Below are 17,791 nucleotides of genomic sequence, written 5' to 3'. Positions count from 1 at the left end.
TAAATCATATCGGTGGTTGGGTTATGGGGATAAATATGCATGCTCTGGCTCATAAGAGGCGGTCTAGCATACTAATGCCCGGGTATGCATAGTAAGTATTTGACATAGGAATACATAATACATATATTATTTACCGAGTAGGCCTAGTACATACATGAACCCAAGGCTTTCAAGCCTATATGTACCTACCTCTATTGAACGAACCAACCTTTAGGTACCTACCTAGTTAACTCACCTAAGCGGTCCAACCCCTGTTTTTTTATGTTTTTTTATACCCAGAGTTCCAGAAGCGACTTGCTTTGCATGATTGGGTTATCTTAGAGCCGCTTTCTCGCATAATCCCGCGACATTAGCGCATTAAACTTATCCACCCACCCAACCTTGCGTCCTGCAGCTGAAGCTTCTATCATGTGCCCGCTGCCCGCCTTTACGCGTGCTGTCACGATCTACAATAGTAGCGTAGCGAGATAGGGAAAGCCTGAGCTCTAGAATCCACAGCTCGAAGAAAACTCTTTACATCTAACTAGATGCAACTAGGCAGGATTCGATGTTGGTAAAATCCTACAATTACTGCAAAGCAGCAGAAAGGTGCAGGTGAGAATGAAGAATCATCTCACCAAAACATACAGCATTAATGCAATGTCCGATTAGGTCGAGTAAACATTAAGGTATGATACATCGTGACTTCTTCATACTTCTTAAATTTTATACGTACTGTACATAGCTTCATACAGAGTGGGTATGATACAAAATGTAAACAACATAAAATCCCTCCCAAAAAATATCTAGGTATTCGGCATCAACTATTATGAATGCTTGCAACCGTTTATAAGTTATACAGCATTATTTTGACTTCGTATATACTTAGGTAGGTATCTAACGAAGGTAAAGCAATACCTCGTCCAAAAAAAAAAAAAAAAACGTAACGCCGGTGCCCGCGAATTCCTCAAGGCCGCAATATCACCATGTAACGTCGATCTTAGCGGGGTATTTTCTTTTTTCTATACAAGATACCACGTGGAGTAAAAATATCTTCATTCATAACAAGAAGTCCAATCCATTCAAGTCTGAATCTTTCAAGGTCCGTATATTATATGCCCGCAAAAAGTCGACCTATACTCAACTCTTAAAACCGAATACTCTAATCGGGTCGAACTAACTCTATGGTCCTGCTATATTCGTCATAGAGGATGGGGGCGCCGAAGTCGCCATCTTTGGAGTCTGTTGTCCCCCTGGGCTAGGCTGACCAGGCGTCCGAGGAGGGCCGGGCTTTGCCGCATTCGCTTGCTGAGCATTCTGCCGTCCGCCGGGAAGTCCAAGTGTTGGTTCCTTGTTTGGATCCATACCTGGATAAAGGGCCTGAAGCTTTTTATACAATTCTTGGATGTACTTGGCCGTCTCCCCCCGGTCCGGAGCTTCTTGATTCTCTGATCCGTCTGGACCAACCATCATCCTTAACTTGATACTCGTATTGAGTGGTGGTGCTCTCAAGTAGCTGGGACATGGCCCGGCTGTGACATTGCCTTTCTTATCGGCCAATGCCGCCAGATATGTCAAGTTTGTCTGGAGCCTCCGCATACATCTATAATCGTAGGTAAGCTTTTGTCTCCCGTCCAACACCGCGTTCAAACTTACTGGAGATAATCTTGCGCTAACATGTCCTCCTCGGTTGGCTTCTTTTCCGGTTCGCTTGTAACACCATCAGTACCATTAGCAGATGCCCTCTCCTCTTTCAGTATCCGTTGTGTGTTTTGTATTTGCATAGCCTCTAATAGTAGCTCGTTGTTAATCTCCAAGATCACGCCGACTCGCTCCTTATCCCTAGAATCTGCACCCGGGCTTAATGGCGTCGACGCGGATGACGCGTTATTGGGTCCGTTATTTTGGGTTGGTACCGGAAACGTTGGGGTTTGCGGTGTCGGAATATTATTAGATAGCAGTTGCTGTTGTTGCTGTTGTTGCCGTTGCGCATTATTCGGTGTCTGGTTTTGCGGTGTACTATGCGCGTTTTGCGGTGTGGAAACCGGATGTTGCTGTGCGTTCGGCGCGTTATTTGGAGTAGGAGTGCTGTGAGGGGTTTGGCTCTGAGGGCTTTGGTTCTGGAAAGTCCGTTGAGGCGTAGGAGTTGACATTCCCGGTGTATTCGGTAGAGGTGGTTGCATACGCTGCATCATCTGTTGCTGTGGGTTCATCCCGTGATGCATAGGAAATGCAGACATAGCCATGCCGCCCCCCATATAGCTGGGAGGGATGTTCATCTGGGGAGCGACGGAGCTGGGGATACCAGCGCCATAAGGTGAGTTTGTGTACGGTGGTTGGTAGTTAGGCACTATATAGATTAGCGAATCAACCCATCACTATAATAAGCGTGATCAAGTAAAGTGAATAAACATTAGCAGCTGTCGCCGCGTCTATTGGGTTAACAAGGGAGCCACGGAAGCACAAAGACTACACGACCACTGGTGTCTTCCGCGCCGGTGGATGATGTGTGTACCTGCTATCAGCCGCCTTGGACAGTAGCATGGAGGATTACGGGGAATGGAATGTGGCTAGGGAGACAAAGAAGCCCGACGGCAAGGAAAGGTGCTTACTCGGACCACTAACCGCGGCCATGTGCGGCATACCGGTATTTTGCATCATTCCTGCAGGACCAGGACCTGACATCATGTTAGGAACACCGGGGAAACCAACAGCGGCCTGCGCACCCATGGGAAACTGCTGATTGTACATAGAAGCCTGGTTGGGATGACCTTGACCGGGCTGTAAGTGATGGTTGTGAGAAGCTGGGTGTGGGGCGCCGCCATTGTATTGTGATCCCGCAGGAGGAATGGCATTCGGAAGACCATAGTTGCCTGCGTACATGGCTCACGATAGGCTAGCACCACGGCTGGCACAGCTGGCAGGGCTGGGCGGCGCGAGCGTGACGTGGGCGAGGGCAGATCTGGGACGGGACTCGTTGGGGCTCAGATTTGTTCACCACAACAAGCGAATGTGGTGTGTCGCGCGTTTGTGTGGGGTGCGTCCGAAAATAGCAAGGGTGTATGACGATGAAGTGCCAGCTATGCACCCTGAAACCCTCTCCCGAGCCAAACAACGAGACCTTGGTGTCACTCTACTAAACGTTAAACCTTGAGCCAAACTTCTCCTGGACCTATAGCGATAATCCTTTCTTTCCCAATCGATTGGTTTGGGATGAACGGCGTCGACCTGGGGACCGAATTGATTACCCAATTCGAAAATCGCAATAAGGGGGGTGTACAGCGCGATTCGAACCTATGGTATCAACCAGGTACTTTGAGAGATTGTATAGATGTAGGCCCGAATAGGTAGTTCTCATGTACCTATACTGTTACCAAAATGGACCGTACCGTGTGCGTGTGTGTGTGTGTATGTGTGTGTATAGGATAGGAAAAGGCTAAGGTCAGCTATGTTCAGGTTACTCCTTTCCCAAATACCTAGACGTCCCCGAGCGTCGTCTCTCGTACGTAGTAGAGGTAGTATTGTCTAAGACGAGAACGAGAGCCAAGGATTCGTTATGAGGATGAGCCAAAAGCTAAGACAGATAATAAGAGCGGGGACCACAAGTTCTGCGTAATAGGCGTTGGGATGGGGTGCCAATTCGTCAATCTTGAGAATATCGACAATTCCCGCGTGGGCCAGCTGGGCTGAAAAGACCTTTGGGACGGTATCTGAGGTATCGTATGAAGGTACCTTTAGGTCAAGTCAAGTATGTATTGTACGTACTTCGTACACCAGAGACACCAGAGGCACCAAATGTATAAAAGCCCCTAACGCCTGGCCTGGGAGGGAAGCCAAGCGTCCGCAACTAGAGAGAAGCTACTAATAAAGGTTTGGTAGGGGGGGAAAGGTTGTGACAGGACGGCCCTATGCAGTCGTAACAAGGATTTAGCTGTGGGACGTATGGAAGGTACTGATGGTACTGATGGTACTGCGGGATGGAATATGCGTCAGAATGATGGATGCTTGTGTTCCCATCGGGTTATCAGAAAAAAAAAGAAAAGAAAAAAAAAACAACCGAGATTTTGTTCGGGGGTGGTTGTGGTCAGTACTTTCCCAGGTAGCAATCAAATAAACTTGGGCTGATTTTGGGGCACATAGGGCTAGTGGGTGCGTGCAAAAGGTTTGTAACTGGAAGATATGCGAGTGAATTCAGTGGGAATTCAGGGAAAAGATAGACCTCTGCTCACCTAGCCTGGGCAATTAATTACCTGTCAGTGCCCAGGTGGTCAGAGGTTCAGCCGAACAAGCCAGGCACATGAAAGTGGGGGCCACTAGTTATGCTTATCTGTGCATATCCTGGTATCCTGGTATCCTGGTATCCCCACTTTTTATATACATAGTATGCACCTTATCCTAATTCAACCCATTCAACCCATTCAACCCATTCAACCCTCGACTTGCTACTTGCTTTCGCCTGCTCGCATACTCCTACCTGATCAGATACTTGATAAATTCACTCTTTTACGACGTTTATTGGATACAAGTTACATATTGGCCATAACTATTTACTTGGATTCAACTTGGTTCTATAAATACCTCCTAACCTATTCAGTCACCTAGTGTTATGGAGACGAAGCCAAAAGTTATACATATATCGCCACAAAGTGTCTCGAAATACCTTTTACCTTGGATGAACCACAGGATGCTTTGGGGAATATGGACACTACCCGAAGATGAATTCTTTCCAATTTCTACCCAGTTTTTCAACCCCCTCGCGTAACTCCCATCCTTTGATTTTGCATATCTTTCTGCATACTTCTTCTAGATACCGGTCCATCTGCTCGCCTGCCGTGTGCAGATCACTCTCAACCAATATACGATCGTCAGGCACAGCACGAATAGCTTCCTCGGCCTTGCCACCACCTCCCGTACTCCAATTTACCACGATTGAAAAGGAGAAGAAAACCTTTACTGGTACCGACGGATGAAGATATTGCCTGACAACGTCGACAGGACCACTAAAAGAATGCATGCAGATCCGTGGGGGGTATGGCTTCGGCCCCTGTTTGGTGCGACCCGGTTTTGCTTTATTTTCCTTCCCGCGGTTGGTAAAGGTAGTATAATCATCATCTTCGTCTGAAGATGAGCTAGAGAAGTCCTCCGCCCCTTCGGCAATCTGTTTCCTCTTTCTCCTTGATGTCACGGGTCTTTCATATCCTTTCCAGAGTTTGGCTATGGTGTCATACACCACACCGTGCGCCTGAACTCCGTGAACGCTAACCGCACGCCCCATTTCTCCCGCAAGCCGCAGCTGGGCTTGAAGAATTGCAACCTGATGTGCTACCTGTACTCGGTAGGGACTAAGTCTCCTGCCTTCGCGGCCACCGGGTGTAAGGCCCGCATCACGTTGAGCTTCGTGGGCCGAAGTCCAGCTTTGAGGAAGCCGGAATGCTTTATCTAAGCCAATTTCACCAACTAATGCGAGAGGATACCGTTCCAGACGGGACTTGGTCTCTCGCACAAATTCGGAGAGTGGCCGAGGCTCCGGCAGACCCTCGCTAAAGGATACATCCTTTGATGAAGGCGACGGTGCTAGCACTTTATCGTAGTGCGAGATTTTCCCAGATGGTGTTCCATCATAAGTTGGACTAGCAGACAGGTCGTCGTAAAACTGATAGGAAAACCATGGGTGCCAACCAAAACCAGGAACCAAATAAACCTCTGCCTGAGAGGATGATCCATGCTCGGAGGCTACTTCGGCCACGAGGTCTTGGTCTTGGGCTCGTGAAGACATCACAGTCAAGGCACGTGCCTTCATACCCGGTATGCTTGCTATCGACGTCATCGTGTTGGTTGGATGACAGTGTGCGTCGTATACTCCAACGTCCCAGGGGAAAGGTTCAGACGCACCCGGTCCATCATGTCCTGATGGTTCCGAACCTGCGGGTGGCTCTACCTCGCCCGGGTGTTGTTGACACATGATTCAACTACACTTAGACGACTGTACAGCGCCTTGCAGGTTCCACTCGGTAAAGTAGAACTCTATTATGCAACCAAGTTTAAGCAATGCTTTACCGAAGATTTTCAATGTCGTAATGTAAGCTAGAGCAATTACCGAATTTTACCGCGTCGGCAGTATATGTGTCCTCGGAAGGTCAAAATTGAATCTAGATATTCTCTTATCACAGAGTCCACCCTTTACACTCCAAGCCAGTGTGTTAGTACCTACCGAGGTAGACAATCTTGCTACTTTTGAATAGGTATATTAGCAGTTTCGGCGGCATAGTTTATGGCTCGTAGTTGTGACTCACATGCAAAGTAAGCAGGGTACTACCTAGATTTGTAGCACAGCACATGAAATGGATGAATCGAGATGAGGTTTCTTGTGCAGGTTTTGTATGTCTGACCCGGCAGAACGCTGTCAAAGAAGAAAACAAGAAGTGGTGCGCTCTCTAATGCTTTCTGTTAAAATTTTGAAGTATTAAACCAAAATTCATAAGAAATAGTCAAGTTTTTATGTTGGTAATTACTTTATTTTATTATTGTTGTTATTCGGTCCAAAAGAGGTATCGTTATAAGATAATGTGTTTCATTGGTATTCGCCAATGAACACAGTGTGTACGTACCATTTGGGGGGTTCTTTCAAGTCTCGTGACGTCAGATAAGATCGCCGCCCTGTTCCCTCTTATTGAATGCTAGGTAGTGTATAAATATGTATAATATACGTATACAAGATCAGACGATGCGCATAGAGGTAGGTCCTATCCACAATTATACTGATACTACCTCGCCGGTATAAGCACTTCACTTTAGGTAGTTACCTATAGGTAATGTTATCTATCAGTTATCAGATGTACCTAGAGGTAAAGTATTCGCTGATAAAAGAAAGTATTGTCTTATACTATTGTCTTGTACCTAATTCAAGTACCTTACAGGTATAACACATAACACACCTTAAATAACTGCACTTTGTTAGATCCTTTCGGCATGTGAAAGTGAAAGTGAAAGTGAAAGCTGCTCGCTGTTATAACAATTACCTATGTACTTGCTTCGGGTAACTAGTTTAGAAATCGAAAGTTTGTTACACCACGCACCACTCTCCCTCTTACGATGATCGAGACTACAGAGACTACATTGGAATAGAGTGTCTTAGTCTCGAGTTTCTTCATGTCTTATTATGTATATATTCTTCATTACTTCCCCTTTCTCCTCATCTGTGTTACCCTCCGACGGCACTCATTCTGATCTTTTTTTCTCTGATACGCGAATTCATTTGAGACATTTGGACTGACCCAAAACCTCAACAATGTGATCCGGTAAGCTCTTTGGATTGTCAATTATTTCTCAAGCTACGCGGATAATCCCGCCAAAATACAGCTAGCTAGCTGCCAGGATATCGGATACCACAATGGCAGTTTTTAGCCCCTTGCAATTCTTCATCTTCCCATTCCTCTTCTTCGTCGCCCTTCCGCTCGCCCTTTGCGCCGGCTTCACCACCATCTTGGCATTTATGCTCCTTTTCCTACGTCTATTCCTGGTATATTTCAACGTCGGAATCGAGACGCTACGCTATGTTTTGGTCGGCCATGCCGCGCGCACTCGATACATAGCAAATCGGCACACTCCTTCGGGGTCTCCGTCACACTCGTCGGAATCCTCCCCTCCATCTTCACCCGAGGCTCGACACCGGCGTCGACGCAGCAAGCTTCAAGGCAGCTATAGCAGCGGCTCTACCACACCCCAAAACGGCTTTGGTAGTCTTGGTTTGACACCCACTTCCGGCCTCGAGAGAGACTTCGAGGGTGTCGGCGGATGGAGATTGGATAGTATAGGTGTTGGCGCGGATGATGCGGATGACCAGCAGTGGTACAATCTCAACTCACGACTAGAACTCCCTGACCGCCAACATCATTTTAGATCACATAGCGGAGGCGTCGTGTCGTTGGGAAACAACGGGCTTGGCCTTTACATAAAGGGCGCAAATGCGCCGACGGTCTATGGACCAGAAGGAATAAAATTGCATGCGTCACCCAACAGCTCAAGACCAAGAACGCCAACAAATAGCAGAGCACGCAGTTTCACCAAGCTCGATGACGGCGAGTATTTCCCCAAGTTAGAAGGAAAGCATGCCAGGACTAGCCGATGCTAAGAAAGAACGAAGATAAGACACGGCACAGACGCTCGAGGGGTTCTTCAACAAGAAAATTCAGATATGATTGGGTTTGGTTACGTTAGGTAAATACCTAATTACCTTATTTGGATAGAAGGGGTTTGGCGTTTTATAGGATTTTCGGGCCTCAGTCCGTAGGGAAAATCGGGTTCAAGGTCAAAAAGTTATGGACAACGGGTTTGATCTCAATGAGGGGCGAAAAGAGGGGATTGGGCGCTACTTTGTATCACGCCTCCAAACTTTTGTAAGTTGACATGTGTGTATAAGACTCAATATAAATTGTGGTATTCCACCAACCTAAAAAACGCCTAACACCGTGCGGCAAGTAAACCTTCACAAATAAAGTTCATCCCACATAAGTAACCCCTTTAAGTTGAAAACTCTGCCGAAGCCGTCACCATCCTAGAGCGTTTGCCAGAAATAATTAGCGTAGAAGAAGCGCGAGAACTTCTTGTCCATGTTTATCACATGAACATCGCCCTTGCGATCGTTACGCACAATGGCCCTAGAGAACTCGCCGTCCTTCTCGTCCCGTTCCAGCTCGATGCCTAGGCTTCGATACACCTTTAAGCGCAGCAATACCTCGTCATCGACCGGATCTCTTCTCTTTGCCGCCTCTTCGGGCGATCCCTCTAGTCCTTGGAGTTCCAGCTCTTGTAAACGCGCCGCTAGATCGGCCTGCTGCGAGGACAGGCGCTCTGCCTCCATCTCTAGATCGGAGACGGCCTTTGCGATGCGGAATTTCTGTGTATCGAGGCGCGAGATCTCGGACGCGTGTGCAGCTGATGAGTGTTGTGATGTGAGTTCTTCATGTTGCGCTTGGAGAGTATTAAGGGAACGGCCGAGTTCTGGTTCGTTTACGTTAGTATAAACTCGACAATATAATCAGATAATGGCTGATCCATACTTTTCAACGACGATTCGGCTTCTTTGATACGGAGTTCTCGCGCTTGTTTCAGTGTAGACAGCGAGTCGCTGATTCGTGACACGGCGAGTTTGTCTGGGGCAATATTGAAATTGTTGATTGTATGGTGGATGAGCTACGTAGTGTCAATAGTTGAGAATATAAGAGAGAGTAAGGGTGAAATTCTTACAGTAGCGGGATCCTCGTCGAGAAGCATCGTGGATATTTAATGTACAGTGATTTTATTCTTAATTGTTATTGTTTACAATTGTTGGAGGATTTCAAGTCAATCGTGATAGTTTAATGTGTTTAAGTAAAAAGTTGAGATATCGATTAAATCACGGCTGAATTGGGAAGTGGACAAAACAAACCGCGTTATCACCAGGACGACTTAGGTACCTAGCGCAGAAAAGATACGTATTGTACATATGTACATAATACGTATTTGAAGGTACATTACCCCACCTCTTGTTCTGCGTCATTGCGCCACACAGAGCCCACCCGCCTCCAGGTGACGACGAATTGAGAGCTCCCGCCACATTTGAAGGTTGCAGAACTTACATACATATTATATTAACTTTGCCGTCGCTAAGACATATTCTAACAACATTATCCTCGTACGTTACCTGTTAATACATACCCGACTCACTTATACGGAAAGATAGATATACAGCTCAAGCGAAAATTGAGCATTTCTTCCAGTATTACACTCTTACCACTACTACTTTTCTGCTCGACAAAGACCGCCCGATCCGAACTATACCTAGGCTAAAAACCAGCCAACACTACTAACAAGATGACGGCTCTACCTTGTGAGTTTACCTACCTATTGGGTTTGCTCTAAGTCGCATAATAGATCTCGACCCGCTAAATTATACTGTTTTTCTTACTTTTAGATGCCGTAGATGCGGAAACGTATGACTTCCCCATAGTGCTCCCCCGTGGTCCCCGCGCTCCAACTTCTAAGCTAATTTTTAATACGGGATAGTCCGCTGAAGGAGGCGGAACTCCAGACTCTACGCGCACAATATGAGAAAGAGGGCGAGATGGCCGGTATCCAAACAAAATTCAACTACGCATGGGTGCGTACACCTACACTTTTCTGCAAGAGCCATATCCCGGCTGGTGATAGTTTTACTCATCATCTTCTTATAGGGTCTAATCAAGTCGAATACCCGAAGCGATCAACAGCTAGGCGTCCGTCTCCTTTCGGATATATTCCGAGTATCCCCCGACCGCCGTCGCGAATGCCTATACTACCTAGCCCTGGCCAACTTCAAGCTCGGAAATTACGGCGAGGCAAGGCGTTACAATGATTTGCTGCTGGATAAGGAACCGGCCAATCACCAAGCGGCGGACTTGCGCAGATTGATCGATGACAAGGTAACAAAAGAGGGCCTGATGGGTGTTGCAATCATAAGCGGTGTCGCTATTGCGGCCGGCGTGGTTGGTGGAATTCTGTTCCGTGGCAAGAGACGGTAGAAAGCTTGGCGGAAGTATACCCGTAAGGAAAGCTCCGTAAAAGAAATATAACGCCGTAAGTAGTTGTTAGATGATACGGTTGTGTTAAACCGATGGCGTTGTACTGGCTAGAGCTGGGGGGAAGCCGTGTCCTTATCAAATACATGCGATGGCGGTCTGCTTGAGACGCAGGTTGCAGTCCTGAACCCTTTCGAAGGCGAGGGAATGATTTTTACTGAAGCACTAGGGCTGGGGAATCTAGCGTCGTGGCATTATGATACAGTAACAAGTGCGAGTTAATTTAGATATGATTCACTCATCTCAAATTTTAATTGGTGTCAAATTCATTTACTCTTACACAGAAGGATTTGGTTGTTTGCGTGGTTGTTGATGATTATCCGGATGACCTCGCGTGACCTTTTTCTTTCTTCCACAAAATTTAGTGGATATAAATCAAGAATTAGACTTTTCCTTGACTTACCTGACCTAGCAGCATATTAATACAAATAAGGGTCTGAATGAATACCTATATATATATGGTGAAAATATTATATGTTTTTGCCCAGAATTCTGGAGATATTAAGAAGAGTCTGAGTATATATGAGGTAGGTACCTAACGTATGTACCTCCATTTAACTGTTGGAACCTAACAGCCTCAAGGCTTTATAAGTGGGTAGTGTGGCCATGCAAGTAACTAGGGTTAGGTAGGTGCGTCCCGATAAGAGAAGTTGCCCCGCGGTACGTGTAAGGTGTACCCAGGCTGCTAGGCTGCTAGGTCTTAGGTAAAATAAAATATCCACCTGTACGTAAATGACGAAACGAATCAGGGCAATTTGGCAATTGCTAGTCTACTACATAGTACAACTTCTTCAAGGCGCATTATTTAAAATCAAAGCGGCCTAGAAGCATCAAGATTATCTCTCAACTAATACAATCACTTCCGACCGTCGGATGACTACCACGGCAGCACGGAAAGTAGAGCAAGGATACGGTTAAGAAAACCCTGACGGGATAAAAAAAAAAAAAAAAAAAAACAGCAGCAGCAGTCTTGTACAATGCACATGGACTTCAGATCTTTGATCTTCTACTGAACTCTGGCATCAATCACAATTCACTCAAGTTCCCTGTGGCCGAACAGAATATACAATCTCTTTTCCGGGATATTTTTGACAGTCTCTCCTTTGATATCAAATTGCCAACATATTGCGAAGGTACTGTCGCCATACACAGGCTCAACAACTACTTTTGTGATATTCCGTGATATCCGCTGACGTATTCACAACCAGCTGCTACTAAGCTGCTACTTGACTGCTACTTGACTGCTACTTGACTGCTACTTGACTACGAGGTGCGCCACAGTTGATACCGTATAATAAGACTCATCTAGCTGCTAACTAACTAGGTTAAATGTACAACAGCCCGTTGCGAGCCTTCCCTTCCTCTGATATATTTCCAACCTGCCGTTGCATTTCTTACACAAATCTCCGGGTCCAAAATCTGCCTTGCTCGGTAGGTAAGTTATTTAATAAATCAACCTAGCGGTTACAGCCTGCATGCATTTTTACCACCATCGGACTTCAAACACCCCACGTCAGCCTCATCCAACCTTACCGACTTCAACCGACTTCATTGTTGTAGTCGCCACTCCCTCCTAAATCAAACTAATCCCTTTTTGTTCGGTCGCGATAGCCTCAAAATATCCAAAAACTGCCAAGCTATCCATACGCCTACTTTCTACCATTGATTTGTCATTCTGGCGTTCCGAGCCATTCGAGCAGCCGGCCTAGCTATTGGCCTCGGTGTCACTGCCCTAGTCGCCTATCAGCAGTCCAGACAGGGCCAGATGGCGTCCAGAAGCCGCCATTTAGACGCGACCGGAGATCGCGAGGTGGTCTACTGCCACAGCTGCGAGAACGAGTGGTACCGAGATGAACGTCCAGACACCTTAGAATGTCCCCGATGTCACCAAGAGATTACAGAGATAGTATGTTTGATTTGCGACGTTATGCTTAGGAATATTGCTAATCAACAAGTAGATTTCACCTGAAAGTGACCCTCGCAACCTAGATGACGATCCCCTACTGAATTTCGAGCAACGTCGCCGCCTTCATCCTCGCTTCGATTCCGATGAAGACCCTGACGAAGAGGATATTGATGAACACCTATTCCGAGGCCCTGGAGGCTTTTTTGGCCATCGAACTATATTGCGATCCCCTGATGGCCGAGGTCTTAGAACAAGCGCCCGAACGGCTCCCGACCACCCCGAACAGATCATACGAAGATTCACAGAGATGATATCCGATATGGAAGGAAGCTCCCCTACTGGTCGGTCCGGCCCAGACACACTTTTTGGTCAACCCTCCCGTGTTACGCTTCAGAGATTTTCAGGACCCGGCTTCACAGGTGGTGTTAGTAGCTTTACCATTACATCGTCTAGTCCCGGACGAGTTCGCCCTGATCCCAGCCGCGGACCAGGATTTGGCCCTGAGGACCCATTTCAAAGGTAAAGTCTCCCCCTTTTTTAATCTTGAACTTGGAAAATTTCAGGGTAAATTATATTTATGTTAGATACTAACTCGTTCATTAGAGTGTTTGGAGACATAATGGGAGACCTAGGTCCTCCTCCTATGGGTCGAGATTCTCCCAACGGTCAGAATCAAGCCGCTGGCGAAGGCAATCCCCGCCAGCCGGCGGATTTCTCGCTGGCTCTAAGTCAGCTCATAGCGAGCCTGATAAATCCCCACATGGCTCATGGCGATGCAGTCTACTCTCAAGAGGCATTAGACCGCATCATCACGAACCTCATGGAAGCAAACCCACAGTCCAATGCGCCAGCGCCTGCTTCGGAGGAAGCCATTGCAAAGCTGCCGAAGAAGAAGCTAGACGAGGCTATGTTGGGACCCGAATTAAAGGGTGAATGCACTATATGTATTGATGAGGTAAAGGTGGGAGACGAAGCTGTCGTCCTACCGTGCAAACACTGGTTTCATGAACAATGTGTCGTCTTGTGGCTGAAACAGCATAACACCTGTCCTATCTGCCGTGCATCTATCGATGGCGAGGCTGCTGGCCGCCCCGTAGCTTCCACTTCAAATTCAGAGACTGGCAATTCACAGCCCGGTCCGTCTGGCACTGCATCTCAGCCTCGAAGACAGGATGAAGGCCCACCGTTAGCTCGCCTGAGATCGGTTCAAGCTAATTCTTACAGTCGGCCGCAGCCATTCAGACGAGACTCCAGCTCTCCCCCGACACGCTCTGGAACGGCCCCAGCTAGAGTTAGGAGCCCTTCCCCTTCTAGTCGTCGTTCAGCACAGAGTGACAGGGCACGTGACGGACGAGGTTCTGTCGGCGGTCCATTTAATTGGTTCAGGGACCGATTTGGGGGAGACAGACGCTAATCAATGCATTTTTGATTGATTCTTTGAGCCTTTCAGTGCCTTTTAGTGCGTTCTGGATGGAGCGTTTTGACATTATTTGGTGATAGACCAAAATGCGCTAGAGCATATCCGCCGGGGAGTATAGTACCCCAGTTTTGATGAAAAGTCCACGAAAAGTCTACAATCTTGTGAATCACGCGGTCAGGCTCTTTCGCCGCAAAAATGGCATGACCATCGGGGCAAATTTGGGGGTTTAGGAAGCGCCTAGGCCACTATCGCAATATCTTTGCGCGATCCCTCTTTAATGGAAGATTTCTTTGGCCGGGGAGGAATGGGGAGCTTTCCCACTTTCCAAACGTATGGATAATGGAGGATCTTTGCGAACTATGAAGCAGACCAGCCTGATAAAGGAGATTTGGGACGAGACGGTTGTCCATAAACCAAAGTCTTCGGGATAGCAAAAGTGGACCATGAGGGCTTCACTGAGTTAAGTAATAGATCTCCCAAGCGTTCATGAGTATCCATTCTGCTATGAATTAACGTAACATGAGTCTGCGTCAAGATAGCTTTTGGCTTTGTACATTTTACTAGTAAATGTGAGATGACCGTTCTCCTAACCTTGTATTCTAATGTTCTTTTTCTTTTTCTTTTTCGGACCAGTTCATGCTTCGTTGTCTTTGGCACGATAATGATTAGGTAGTTTTTGACAATAATAATGCCATTCACATTCAAGATCTTTGAGAGAAGCCTAATAGGCGGTAAGGTGACACAACTCCTTACGAACTGGCGGACAATAAAATTGTTGCGTCTCTAGGTGTTGGGCATAACCGACTAGTCCTTTATCCATCTTACACAAAAGAGTTTGTTCTCAACTGTTAGGGCTTCTTCAGCGCTTGGCATGTTTCAGCACGAATAGAACCTTGAAGTTATTGTCGTCGGGTTTTCTATAACTGGTCAGCACTTCGCCCCGGAGCACACCGAAATACTTCTCCCTCAGGCAGGCGATCTGTGGTGAGTAGCCATCATACTACGAGCTATGGAGAGCCTGTCTCTTTCATTGTATATATTCTTTACTGCCTCCTGTATATATGGCGCTTTTTCCTGTTCATATTTTATCATGACGTTACGACTTCACGACGGATAGGTACCTAGGTAGGTACCTATAATAGGGGGTAGCAGGTATGTATGGTATAGGTATAGGGAGCTCAGCTACCTCGATCAAACACACACGACTAGGAACGAACAAGTTTTCACATTCACAGACGAGACAAAGAATAAGAAACTATTCGCAAAAAGGTCATTTCTTTTATTGATTTTCAACGGGTTTATCTAAATCAGGCTTGGTAAGTCAAAAACAGCTAGGGAAAGCTGATAACATTTACCAGGAAGCCGGAACAACAGGAGAGCGGCAAGACAAAAGAGCAAGTAACAATGCCTCAGAGAGTCATGGGAAGAAGCTTGTATAATAGCCTCCAGTTCCCGGGCTCTAAGTTGTCTCGGCAAAGCTCGTCCAGCAAAAAAAGAAAAGTTGCAGTTAAGAAAAGGGGACCAACCAAGGGTTGGAATCATAGATATTCGTATCTCGTGGCTTTCAACGTCTTCGCAGAGAGCACGTAGTAAGTACGTAAACGTGTCGAGAAAGCAGTACAGGTTGACCTACAAGGTTTGTGACCAGTTCCTAGCCACCTATATGGATGTCGAGATGGCCTTGCCGGGAGCTTAGGTACCTACTTATTACGGATTGGACATAGGTAATCGAGAAAATGGTTTCCTAGATCCATCCTGGCGCACTAACTAACTTACGATCCTACCTTTACTCGTACCGAGGACTGGGGTAGAGACAATAAGGAGGTAGGTTACCCAAGCAGGTATGTACTCACCATCTTTTCTTTTTGTTTCTCCTGCGAGACGAGAAATACCTACGGCACGCCATAACAACTTTACGAACGGCACAACTGCCGGTACGGGTACGCGACCATGCGAATGGACGGCGGCACGAAGGTATCAACGGTGATATCGAAGTCGGCGCCGAGCGCGAGCGGGTGGCTGCTATAGTAGTAGAACCCGTCGTAGCCGAGGAAGTACCACCGAGCATTAAGCTGGCCGAGGCGGGCGAGCATGCCGGGGCGCAGGCTGGAGCGGCCGCTGGGGGGGCGCGTGACGAGGATGCGCTCGAGCGCGGCCAGCTGGTACAGCACGTCCGGCGCGACGCGGACGCCGCGCTGCTGCGCCTCCGTCACCCGCCGCCGGATCGCCCGCGCCGAGCTCACGTGCCCGTGCGGCGTCACGTACCGCTGCATGTGCCGCAGGTCGCGCTCCCGCCGCCGCTGCTCCCGCCGCCGCTGCTGCTCCCGCTCCGCCCGCTCCGCCCGCGCGTTCAGGTTCAGCCCCGTGAGCCGCTGCAGCATGTCTCGGAAGCCGCCGCGGCGCCGGTGGTGGGGTTTCGAGTCGGATGATGGCATGGTGGTTGTGAGTGAGTGAGTGAGTTCTTCGAAAAATCCTTTTCCTTTTTTCCCTTTCTCTCTTTTTCTCGGTTGTACAAAGTGTAACGATATCCCTTGAAGTTTGGAGAATAGGGGTCTATGTGCAAATACGGGTTGATGGAGGGATCTGATGAGGTATGTATCACGATGGTATGGTGATGCGATGATGGAGAATAGGAAAGGGAAATCGATGAGGAGTGACGTCGACATGGATATATGTATTTGAAAGAACATAACAAGCACATTGTCGCTATTCCAGTACGAGGATGCTGTTCCGCGAAGTCATTTGTGTTCGTTAATACATATCTTGGGCGCTTCTCGGCTTTGGACGTGGGAGCGGACAGTGGTGTTGTGAGGAAGTTGGTATACGGTGGGAGAACAGGCAAATCGTCCATGGATAGTCTTTCTGCACATTATTGTTAGACCCTCCGCGTGGTATTCCAATGGGATCGATGGATACCTTGTATACCTGATTGGGATCTGGTCTTTTGCAATGGTCTTTACTATCCAACATTGCGCTTCTCTGTATATATTATATGGTGTACACCACTTTCGAGGTGTTTGCAGGCTATGTTCGATATCATACCATAGGGGGATCGGGTTGGATTACGGGGGAACTCCTGGTTTAGGCCAGAGTAAGAGGATCTCCTATTTTAACCAGGATGAATACTATTTCCCAGTACTGAAAGCTAAGATTTGGTGGGTTAATCAAATGTTCCTTTTAGTGAGAGTAATGACGAGAAAAAAAAGTTTTTACACACTTTTATTCAAATACCTAGTCTCCTGCAAGGTGAAGTTATGGAAGTGTCTCATTTCAAAGTTGCTTCTCGAGATTCACTGTGTAAACTTCATCAAACCATGGCCAATACGCGTATTCAGTGGGTAGATCTGAATCCTACGGCTCAAATTTCTAGACTTCAAATCCTACGTCTTTGGGGGCTATCTACTTTTTCATGTTGATTTCATGAGATTTCACAAGTTATTAAAACTGTCAATATCGAAAGCATTACGATACTAGCACGCTGTCCGTTCTATAGTTTTCCAGTGCTTGGCGATAAGTAAATGCTATTTCGTAGCCAAGGCAGAATGACTATGCTATATTAATCCCAGAATTGCGAAGCGACATACTAGGTGTTCCAAACTAGAAACTATTACTTCTTGGGTGAGCTTTCTGAATCCTGGCGGGTAACTAACTTGTTTAACGTGGTTGTCGTAGAAATGTCAGGTTCCTCATTTGCCTGGCGTATCCTTACTTGGACTCGACGCGGTACTAGTTGAAGTGTCAGTACGGTTGACATCTCTGCGTAGTATCTTGGGGCCGGTGGAAGTACCCGTGGTGGCAGTCGCCGTGCTGGGTTTTGGTTCCCACCCAGTCTCTTTCAGCTTCCACCCCTTGGACGGATCGTTGCCTGACATTGTTTTGGTAAAGAAGGTT

General features: G+C 47.2%; 7 protein-coding genes across 7 annotated transcripts; 3 read left to right on the top strand and 4 right to left on the bottom strand.

Annotated features, from left to right (window-relative positions):
• Positions 1-1,161: 1,161 nt before the first annotated feature.
• F4812DRAFT_461573 (uncharacterized protein) lies at positions 1,162-2,862 on the bottom strand (the record flags this gene model as incomplete). Its single annotated transcript, XM_047937895.1, has 3 exons — positions 1,162-1,582; positions 1,636-2,329; positions 2,592-2,862. The coding sequence occupies 3 exons, from the start codon at positions 2,860-2,862 to the stop codon at positions 1,162-1,164; spliced, it is 1,386 nt and encodes a 461-aa protein (XP_047788201.1).
• A 1,822-nt stretch (positions 2,863-4,684) lies between these two features.
• F4812DRAFT_461572 (Cut9-interacting protein scn1) lies at positions 4,685-5,941 on the bottom strand (the record flags this gene model as incomplete). Its single annotated transcript, XM_047937894.1, has 1 exon — positions 4,685-5,941. One exon carries the CDS (start codon positions 5,939-5,941, stop codon positions 4,685-4,687), a length of 1,257 nt encoding a protein of 418 aa, XP_047788200.1.
• Positions 5,942-6,915: 974 nt separating this feature from the next.
• Positions 6,916-8,370, top strand: F4812DRAFT_115748 (uncharacterized protein). The gene has a single exon (XM_047929402.1). The coding sequence runs from the start codon at positions 7,370-7,372 to the stop codon at positions 8,108-8,110; it is 741 nt and encodes a 246-aa protein (XP_047788199.1). The 5' UTR covers positions 6,916-7,369; the 3' UTR covers positions 8,111-8,370.
• Positions 8,371-8,406: 36 nt separating this feature from the next.
• F4812DRAFT_438002 (Spc24-domain-containing protein) lies at positions 8,407-9,478 on the bottom strand. Its single transcript, XM_047934958.1, has 3 exons — positions 9,226-9,478; positions 9,039-9,171; positions 8,407-8,979 (listed from the first exon to the last, which is right to left on the bottom strand). The coding sequence occupies exons 1-3, from the start codon at positions 9,250-9,252 to the stop codon at positions 8,534-8,536; spliced, it is 606 nt and encodes a 201-aa protein (XP_047788198.1). The 5' UTR covers positions 9,253-9,478; the 3' UTR covers positions 8,407-8,533.
• Positions 9,479-9,551: 73 nt separating this feature from the next.
• Positions 9,552-11,071, top strand: F4812DRAFT_437999 (mitochondrial fission 1 protein). Its single transcript, XM_047934957.1, has 5 exons — positions 9,552-9,847; positions 9,932-9,950; positions 10,024-10,117; positions 10,191-10,923; positions 10,978-11,071. Exons 1-4 carry the CDS (start codon positions 9,832-9,834, stop codon positions 10,515-10,517), a joined length of 456 nt encoding a protein of 151 aa, XP_047788197.1. The 5' UTR covers positions 9,552-9,831; the 3' UTR covers positions 10,518-10,923; positions 10,978-11,071.
• A 709-nt stretch (positions 11,072-11,780) lies between these two features.
• Positions 11,781-14,605, top strand: F4812DRAFT_437985 (uncharacterized protein). Its single transcript, XM_047934956.1, has 5 exons — positions 11,781-11,805; positions 11,828-11,844; positions 11,915-12,480; positions 12,533-12,999; positions 13,084-14,605. The coding sequence occupies exons 3-5, from the start codon at positions 12,340-12,342 to the stop codon at positions 13,892-13,894; spliced, it is 1,419 nt and encodes a 472-aa protein (XP_047788196.1). The 5' UTR covers positions 11,781-11,805; positions 11,828-11,844; positions 11,915-12,339; the 3' UTR covers positions 13,895-14,605.
• Positions 14,606-15,813: 1,208 nt separating this feature from the next.
• F4812DRAFT_466275 (uncharacterized protein) lies at positions 15,814-16,335 on the bottom strand (the record flags this gene model as incomplete). The annotated part of the gene is made up of 1 exon (XM_047938537.1): positions 15,814-16,335. The coding sequence occupies one exon, from the start codon at positions 16,333-16,335 to the stop codon at positions 15,814-15,816; it is 522 nt and encodes a 173-aa protein (XP_047788195.1).
• Between the last annotated feature and the right edge of the window lie 1,456 nt (positions 16,336-17,791).

Source organism: Daldinia caldariorum (assembly GCF_022478825.1).
Source record: "Daldinia caldariorum strain CBS 122874 unplaced genomic scaffold F4812scaffold_14, whole genome shotgun sequence".
Lineage (NCBI taxonomy): Eukaryota > Fungi > Ascomycota > Sordariomycetes > Xylariales > Hypoxylaceae > Daldinia > Daldinia caldariorum.
Note: the sequence above shows the minus strand (reverse complement) of the source record. Positions and strands in the feature narration are given on the sequence as shown.

Bases quoted from the DNA above. Each gene is read 5' to 3' on its own strand.
- F4812DRAFT_437999 (XM_047934957.1), top strand. The intron at 10,118-10,190 runs GTGCGTACACCT...ATCTTCTTATAG, and splicing joins CAAAATTCAACTACGCATGG to GGTCTAATCAAGTCGAATAC.
- F4812DRAFT_438002 (XM_047934958.1), bottom strand. From the start codon at position 9,252: ATGCTTCTCGACGAGGATCCCGCTACT. The intron at 9,172-9,225 runs GTAAGAATTTCA...GACACTACGTAG, and splicing joins TCGACGAGGATCCCGCTACT to CTCATCCACCATACAATCAA. The intron at 8,980-9,038 runs GTATGGATCAGC...TAAACGAACCAG, and splicing joins AGCCGAATCGTCGTTGAAAA to AACTCGGCCGTTCCCTTAAT.
- F4812DRAFT_115748 (XM_047929402.1), top strand. From the start codon at position 7,370: ATGGCAGTTTTTAGCCCCTTGCAATTCTTCATCTTCCCATTCCTCTTC.
- F4812DRAFT_437985 (XM_047934956.1), top strand. From the start codon at position 12,340: ATGGCGTCCAGAAGCCGCCATTTAGACGCGACCGGAGATCGCGAGGTG. The intron at 12,481-12,532 runs GTATGTTTGATT...ATCAACAAGTAG, and splicing joins ACCAAGAGATTACAGAGATA to ATTTCACCTGAAAGTGACCC. The intron at 13,000-13,083 runs GTAAAGTCTCCC...CTCGTTCATTAG, and splicing joins CCTGAGGACCCATTTCAAAG to AGTGTTTGGAGACATAATGG.